This window comes from Puntigrus tetrazona, chromosome 5 (assembly GCF_018831695.1).
Source record: "Puntigrus tetrazona isolate hp1 chromosome 5, ASM1883169v1, whole genome shotgun sequence".
Taxonomy (NCBI): domain Eukaryota; kingdom Metazoa; phylum Chordata; class Actinopteri; order Cypriniformes; family Cyprinidae; genus Puntigrus; species Puntigrus tetrazona.
In genome coordinates, this window is record NC_056703.1 from 29,910,912 (window position 1) to 29,919,545 (window position 8,634).

At 43.7% G+C, this 8,634-nt stretch overlaps 1 protein-coding gene across 1 annotated transcript; it reads right to left on the minus strand.

The window, feature by feature from the left end:
- LOC122344958 (PH and SEC7 domain-containing protein 1) lies at window positions 1–8,584 on the minus strand. Its single transcript, XM_043238632.1, has 14 exons — window positions 8,439–8,584; window positions 7,402–7,897; window positions 6,964–7,048; window positions 5,689–6,628; window positions 5,523–5,603; window positions 5,266–5,437; window positions 5,097–5,186; window positions 4,964–5,007; window positions 4,720–4,892; window positions 4,177–4,247; window positions 3,873–4,018; window positions 3,344–3,488; window positions 2,966–3,112; window positions 1–2,392 (listed from the first exon to the last, which is right to left on the minus strand). The coding sequence occupies exons 2-14, from the start codon at window positions 7,747–7,749 to the stop codon at window positions 2,108–2,110; spliced, it is 2,727 nt and encodes a 908-aa protein (XP_043094567.1). The 5' UTR covers window positions 7,750–7,897; window positions 8,439–8,584; the 3' UTR covers window positions 1–2,107.
- Between the last annotated feature and the right edge of the window lie 50 nt (window positions 8,585–8,634).

An 8,634-nucleotide genomic window follows, 5' to 3' on the forward strand; every position in this document is an offset into this window, starting at 1 on the left:
TTTTGTTCTTTAAAATGTTTGGTGTAAAAAGGAGCTATACTTCTTAGATCAAAACAAAAAAAAATTCAGGACCCACAATTATTTTTATGCATACAGTGCTAAACAGGACAAATTGTGCATCAGTAGATCAGGATGTATGTCATCTAAACACACAAACCGCGTCTCGCAGACATTTACTGAAGTGAAGTGACGTGTGGCCAAGTATGATGACCCATACTCAGAATTTATGAATTTGAATTGAATTTGTGCTCTGCATTTAGTGTAACACACACACAAAGACCTTGAACACACACCCAGAGCAGTGGGATGGCACTGGGGCTTCGGTTCTTGTTCAATCTCACTTCGGTCGTGGTATAGAGGGTGGAAGATCTATCCTGGTTCACTCCACAGTATGAAGGACGGAGCCCATTATTGTCTTCAGGCCGTTGTGAGCATGGCCCAGTGCTGAGGCCAAACTCAGGTCACCATCTGAGACGCCTCAGGCCACATTAGCAGAAACCAACACAAATACAAGTCTGCTTGAGAGGGACAGAATCATCAGCGTTTACTCAGTCTGTGAGCAAAAGAAATACCCACAGTTATAAGGTTTTTCATTAAACTCGCAAATGAAACCTCATATAAATCAGGGAAGGACTGATCAATGTGGATCATTTTTTTAAAACGAGACAACAAACCCACTGTAAAGTGTGAGGAGATGGACGGATAAATAGAAACCATACCTGTGCCAACAGAACTGACTCAAGAGAGGTAAAGTGACAAAATTACAGTTGCCTGTAAAATGGTCTTTGCCTTTACCGCCTCTCACATCTCTCCATCTGGGAAGAGAACAGGAGATGAACACAGGGGAGCGATGAGGAACGCTGGAGCAGATGGAGAATGAGCGAGAAGAGCAAGCACCATCAAAGCAGAGTTAACGCTTCACCCGCCGCGTCTGAGAGCGAGCCTCGGCACAAAGAGGAATCCAGAGGAATGATGTCAGGAATTTCTGTGGCAGACCAAGCGAGAATGAGAGCGACGAGTGCCGCTCAGGACCCTTAATGAAGAAAAGCCTGCGCTTGCCTTTTTAATTACTCAACCAGGCCTGACAAGCGGCCACAAAACCCTTCAGCCAGACAGACGTGCAGGAACAAAAACTCAGAGGAACTTGAGCTGACTCCAGGAACAGCGCAGACGTCATGCTCCACGGCTCCAGCTCGGAGTTTGGTCATGACCTCACGCCACCGGCGGAGCAAACACAAGAGCTTTAGACGCAGCGGTTGAAAACTGCTCCTGTGCATGCTTCAAAATAACACACCTTCTCAATTTCTGTAGTACTTCGTGACACTCTGTGAGGAATGTGTGTCCATGCTTCCTAAGCATAATTCTATCCAGACTTCTCAAGTATAAAATCAATCGTCTCGCCATATTTAGAGTACATTTGTACTTACATTGGAGCTCCATAATGCGGTGTGAGAGCAGAAGTCTGGCTATAAGTGGCGTTCAGTCATTTTCTGACTCACTGACAGTTTGATTGTTTTTCCTCACAATCTGTTTACGTGTCAACAGGCGGCATTATCTGATATTGGCTTTTCAGATCTTTATCAAGCGACACATCCTGAGCAACCAGAGCCCGAAGGCACAATCCATCAAACACATCCTCAGCATCTGAGCTTAATGACAGGCTGCTGTTTAAATGAAAGATATCAGATATTCACAAACACTTGATACACAAGAGCCATTCAGCAGCAGTGCTATCAGAGGAAAATGTGGCTGAAGCAAGCGTGGTTCTGAATGACAGCACTTCCCTACAGAGAAACACACACACCGTTGGAGTCTTCACTTGGTTTACTATGGTTCTTCTGACCACACATTCATCCAGAAACTCTTTTGAGATGTGAGAACTAATGATTTGGGTCTTGTTCTTCATTTAAACATCTTGAGCAACATCTCCCTCTTGTGGACAGTAAGGACAGGGTCAATTAATAAGAGTATTGTGCAAAAAATCTGTATATAAAAAGACTACAGTTGTTGCTGTTTTTACCTTAAAAATACACTGAAGGATGTAAAATCGTAAAATATTCAAGTGCTTTGAGCATTTCTGATAGTTTGTGTGTAAGAGACTAATTGTTCAAAGCTCTTTGTTCCGGCGGGGAATCACAATCTTTCGGTAGGTACGTCTTTCAGAGATGTTGCGTCTGACTTTGACGACGGGCTGAGGAGGTGTTTCTAACTCCAGAGATGGGCTGGAGTGAGATCGTTTTATCCCGGCGTCGGCCTCGTCCTGCTGCTCGTCCATCGATCCACTCCACAATCCCCGGTCCAGCGCGGTCAGTCTGTTAGCGACCGAGGAATCGGACTTCTCCAGCACCTGCCAGGCCTCCAGAACTTTCAGATAGACTTCGTAACGAGACTTCTGTAAAAAAAAAACAAGCAGAAAACAATTTTACTCGCACCATTTACAGTGAAATTAAAACTGAATCACAAAAAAATTAAAACATATAAAATAATGTTTGAAACTATGCACACCAGATCTGTACATGCACCAGAATAATAGTGAATACAAAAGCTCTAGTCCCTATCGAGAAATGATCAGGAAACACTTTTTTCATCTGTGTATCATATCCAGACAGGTATTATTTTTGGCTTTACAAAACAGGATTAAAAACTAGCAAATCAAGAGATAATGGTGGCCGTAAATATTACACTGCTGAAAATGTCCATGATCACCTTCTAAAATATTTATACAGGTAGTTAATCCAAAAAAGAAAACTCTGTCATCATGGAACAACATGAGGTTGAGTAAATGTCGACAAAATTCACATCTTTGGATGAACTATCCTATTAAAATCCACCATATGCATAATGATTTAGGATATGAAGACTTGTTTTATAGTGTCTGTGATTCTCAGTCAGTTGACAGTACATTTAGCTCACTAATCGTGTGTGTGTGTGTGTGTGTGTGGTCATTCACAGATCAAACACACACCTCATACTGTAAGTACTCCTCTCTCTGTCGGTGCTCCTCCAGCTCCCGGCCTTTGCTCCTCCTGCTCTCCGTCGCCTCCTGCTGGAGAGAGCTCAGGTCCTGCTGGAAGCTGTGCAGCATGGCTGCGTGCGACTGCAGCTGTTTCTCCTGATGGAAACAATAACAGATGCAAATACAGCCATCCACACCCTAACGAGACGTGGATGCTTAATGAAGCTACTGTCTCACTAAACACTGACATTATTATCCCTTGGCGTGGAAAGACACTAATATAGTTAGGGTCATTCTCAGTGATACGGTCCACAACAGACAAGTTTAAATCATCATAAATCATATCCACCCACACATGCTGACCGATGGGACAGAGAAAGTTCTTACCAGCATGAGGCTGGACTGCGTGGCGGGCAGGATCGGCCGACAGAACTTCCTCTGAGAGCCAACGGCAGCAGGGAACGGAGGCGAGGAGTACAGCGCAGACACCAGGTTGATCCGGCCGATCCAGGAGTTCATCTGCTCCGTGGAACTGAAGGAAACGTGATGATCACTTGGCAAAGGGGCCATGAACTGATTTTGTTTTTTTTTATTTTGTACTGTTATAAATGTTATATAAATTATTTTTATAGAAAAAAAATGTAGAAGTAATAAGCTATTTTTCTGCCCTGTTTTTTACACCTCATGGAGGATTGTAGACTCAGAAGTAAATGCCCACTGCTGTGATTGACATTTACATCAGTCATGTAGAATCAGTGGGCGGGACTAAACAGGCAGCGATGACTATAAGTTGTTTTTAGACCAACAAGAACGTTTTGAAGCTCACAGAATGTTTTTTATAGCACACTGACCTCTTCCCAGTTAATGACCCCTTTACATTGAATTGTGTTTAAGGAGAATCTGCACACAAACTCACGCAGCCTCGAAGAGGAAGACTCTCCAGTCGGCCGTCTGCAGGCGAAACACATGCGGCCGTTTGGTGTAATTCAAAGCTTGCTCCGCCAGAGAGTGATGAACGCTGACCACCTCCTCTGAGCTCTGGCAGTCTTTAACGTAATCATCCTGGACAGATAGAGACACAGATCACCAACAACAGTTTTTACTGCTTTGGCAGGGTTCTGTAAAAAGAGGATATGCTAAAACACTGTAAAACACTCTGACTGTCCATATGCTTTTAGTTACATCCCAATAATATCCAGCATCAGTATCTGTATACAAACCTTCTGCAGGTAAAGCACCATTCCTTTCAGCATGGCATAAAACGTCTTCCAGCTTCGTTTTCCCCACGGAGCTGCAAATCAGTTCAGTTGGTTATCAGCGTGTTAAATGTTGCCTGCCCAGCGCTTGAAGGATCAGGATGCTCAACTCATTGACTACAAATTTAAATAATTACTCAATAATGACTAATGACAAGGTAATCTGGGAGCTCAGTTAGATTTTTGTAAAACAAGGAAAGATTGTCTTTAATGAAGATCTAAATGCAAAAGTCACAAGAGTTGGCCGTTTCTGACAGTGGTAGTTTTAATTTAAATGTTTGTGATAACCTACTAAATGTTTAAATGTTTTGACACTTGCTTGAGTAACTATTTGAAAAGTAAAATGAATAAAATTGTTTCTACTTATTGTATATACACTGTGGGTATGTATGTAAAAGATTGAATTATAAAATGAAATGCTTCAAATCATCTGTTGTGAGCAGTAATGCTGTTAGTATGCATCCCTAACTGTACAGCACACTTCTCTTTATCCACACTGCCACTCACTGCGTTTGCCATCAATGTCTGCATGTGCTTTGCGTTTTAAAAAGCCTTTCTGAAACACAGTGGCCTTGGTGTCGTGAGGGAGATCCTGGAACGGGTTACTCTTTGAACGCAAATGTCCATCCTGGTCCAAATCCTGCTCCGGCATCATGGATTTAGCCAGAACACCCTTCTCTCTAGGAACAGAGATAAACGTGATGAAACAGCAGATCAAGTCGGATCAGTGTCACAGGTCAAGTTTACTCACACGGCCCACTGCAGCGGATCACTCTTGATGGAGCTGTAGATACTCTGAAAGAGGCAAAAAAAAACAGACTTACTACTGAGTTAATAACACAACACGTGAACAGCTCGAAACTGAGAGAATTTGGCTCTCACACCTTCAGATAGTCTTTGCTGAAGTTCTTGCCTCCATTCATGCCGTCCAGATTTGACACAAATTCAGCCGAGGACATGGGCTTCCCGACATTCTGATGGCACAAAAGGGTTACAGAAACAAAGATGGTTTTGGGCCGTGATGACATTTTTCTGTTTTAGTAAGAGACTCACTTGTCCATGCAGGTCAGTGTTGAGCAGCATCACGGCACACGTGAGCGTGAGCACCGATCCAGCGGAGGAGAAGATGTCAGGATTGTTCTGCTGGAACCGAGCAGAGAAATGCTGCAGGACCCTCTCACGCTCCTGAGTCTCACCGATCAAAACCACCTCCTTCAGAAATGACCTAAGAACGAGGAAGAGCACCTGGTTTCAAAAGAGACTCATGACAGATCTGCTCAGTTTGGCTCAGAGGTTGGAAATGAGCCTACCGGAGAGCTTGCTCCAGACTTTGATCGGTAAAGTCAAAGAATTTAAGGTACTCTTCCCCGACGGCACGACTGAACTCGTTGCTGTCAAAAGAAACAGCAAATGGGAAACATTTGTGGAAAAACAAATAGTTGCATGACACTTAATCAATGCTATGTAGAGACTTACTCTTTGTCCAGATGTCTGACCACATCTGTACGCTGAAAACCGTCCAGTCTATAGAGCTTCTCGGCCAACCGCTGAGCCTCGGCCCTGTTTACGAGCTCAGTGCTACCGTTGATGCAGGGACCAGTGGGTTCCTTATCTATAACTGGCTCTGATGTCTCATCTTGCACATGCTCGTCCCCATCTTCTGGAGCTGTAGGCTGCTCTGTGTTGCTGGACACGTCTGGATGCTCGGATGGCAGCGTCTGATCACAGAGTTTCTCCTCATATGAACACTGGATCTGCTCTGAGGATCCGCTCTCATCTGGATGTCTGAACCGCTCATTCTGCTCTTCTTGCCCTGGCGATTCATTTTCAGGGTCAGACTTTTGCTCGGAGCTGGCAGGTCTTTCTACATGTTGTTGGTCTTGTGCGCTGAATTCCTCGGAGAGGTCTGTGCCCTGAATCTGTTGTGCATGTTGTAAAGTGCCAGTATTCTGGTTCCTCTCTGCCACTGTAACAAACGTGCTTGCGTTTTCTGGCTCTTGTGTCAGTATAAGTTCCTCAAGCTGCACCGAATCGTTCGTGAAGGCCGGCAGGTCTGCGGGGCCTGTAATGATTGTGTCCTGTGACTGACCAGACTGGATGTCTGGGGAATTAGACTCTTCTTTTTCCAGACATTCATCAGGTCCTTGAATTTGATCCTGAATATCCTCTTTTGCGCCTGATGATTCTCTGTTTGCATCTGTCTCACTCCACTCTCTTGTTTGATCTTCACTGCCTGAATCTGTGTTTTCCTCATGAGCAAATGTTGTTTTTGGAAGGTCTGATATGCTGGGTTCCTTATCTTCCTGCAACTGGGAGCTCTCTGGACCCGGTTGAATCTCTGAGTCTTGTGTGTCCATAAAGATCTGAATGCCAGCAGAAGCTTCAAAATGCTCTTCAGTCGTATCTGTTCTGGAGTCTGGTGGAAAAAGGCACAAATAAATACTTCCACGCCTTACTGTCTTTTCAGAACAACAAAACAACACCAAGTTCAAACTTCTAGGAATGTAATGGCTGATGGGAAACTGATGTGCATGTGGCCACATTTTGAAGGTTATGCAACAAAACGCATGAAGAGGAAACTAAAACGTCCAAGTCAGCAACAGTTGGACATTCACAGCTGACAAGCACATGGCCATTTCACAACTGTCACACAATTACAACCACACCCCAGTATGATTTCAAGCACATCCAGTATTTAAATCACATCATATTACAAAAAACATGATCGACTAATTAAGACTTAAATGTTACCGTTGACATCAGCAAACGATACAAGGAGCCCCTCATTTGAAAAGACCAGCTGTGTTTGTATATCTGACTTCTGATCATTGCATGTCTGTTGGAGAAAAAACCCATCAGAACACGTTCATTTCACACACTCAAACAGACAGTTGCCATCTTTCTTGTCTTTCTTGTCTCTCTCTTCTGTTTTTTTCCTACCTGTACAGCACTTTGGTCGGCCTGTGGCCTTTTTAAATGTGCTTTATAAATAAACTAAACTTGAACTATACTTTTGCCAAACTTTCTGTTAAAAGATGTTCCTCTAAACTGTGTATATAAAACAAACAATATATAAAAGCACATTATAAAGTGCACACACATAGCATTAACAAAGCAGGTCACCGGTTACTGATACAAGAACATGTCTACCAGAAAAACCACAAGGCCCTTCCGCTTTTACTGACATACCTGAGAAGTCTCAGACGTAACATCCGATTGTGACTCAGCTTCAGGTAAGAAATTGATAGTGGCGTCCTGGTCTGCAGATGGAAGGTCCATTGTCCAGTCAAGCCTCAGGCCGGTGATGGAGTCCAGCTCAGCCTCAGATGACCCGGGGGTCTCTGTGGGCGTTTCTGGGGCGTCCCATTGCACAGTAGCGTAAGAGAGAGGAGTGCAGGGAACGGTGACGGGGTACAGAGACACTCCGTGATCCTTCATCGGGATGCTGTCGCTCTCGTTCTCCTGCTTCATCTTCTCTATGTACTGCATGGCCTCCAAATAAGGCTCAGACTCTTGATAGTCTACAATATCATCCATAGTCTTCTCATTCAGACGCTCATCGTAAAGAGTTTAGAAAGAAGAGCTCATGTTTAGGCTTGGTCCTCCGTGATGAGCAGGGCATCCATTTTGAGACTGACGCTCAGAAAGGCGGTTTCCTCCCACGCCGACCAACAAGCTCCAAAGCCTGAGATTTAAGGAAACAAATCATATCTCTATAACATGAACATTCAGCACAGAATATGATCAAACACTCTGAGTATGAAAAAACACCAACTTTTTTTTAGCCATCATATCTACGCCGCTGTAACACCACAAAACCACGGGAGTTTACAGCCATTAATTTCTGTCGTTATAATAGACGATCCGTGCAACAGCTGCTATGTTCAGGATTCAGGCAATATAAATAAAGACAATATAAACCATCATGATGAGAAGAAACACTGCACTGAGCATCAGTAGAGTCAGCTAGTTACACATTTCTCATGTTATATAGACGCAAATGACAGGAAAAGAATCCGGGTTTGCAGTGTTGAAACAGTTTGTGAAACCACCCAAAGATATCAAAATTGAATTGAATTGTCATTCATAAGGTAATGGAGCCCTCCTTAAGCCACATGCCTGGTTTGCATGTTCACATTCTCCTAACAAACAGCACACGGTCACTGATGCGATTTATAACATCTAATGTAATGGTTTTTCAAACAAATGTAGAGAATAAAGCTCACCTCAACTGAGTCCTTTAGTGAAGCCTTCTGCACTCTTTTAAAGACAAACAGACCGGATGTGCTCTGCAATGACTTTTGCTCAAGCAGCACTGAGGCACTTTACACTTCCTGACCACAAACAACCTCCACTGACAGAGAGAGAGAGAGAGAGAGAGAGAGAGAGAGAGAGAGAGAGAGAGAGAGAGAGAGAGAGAGA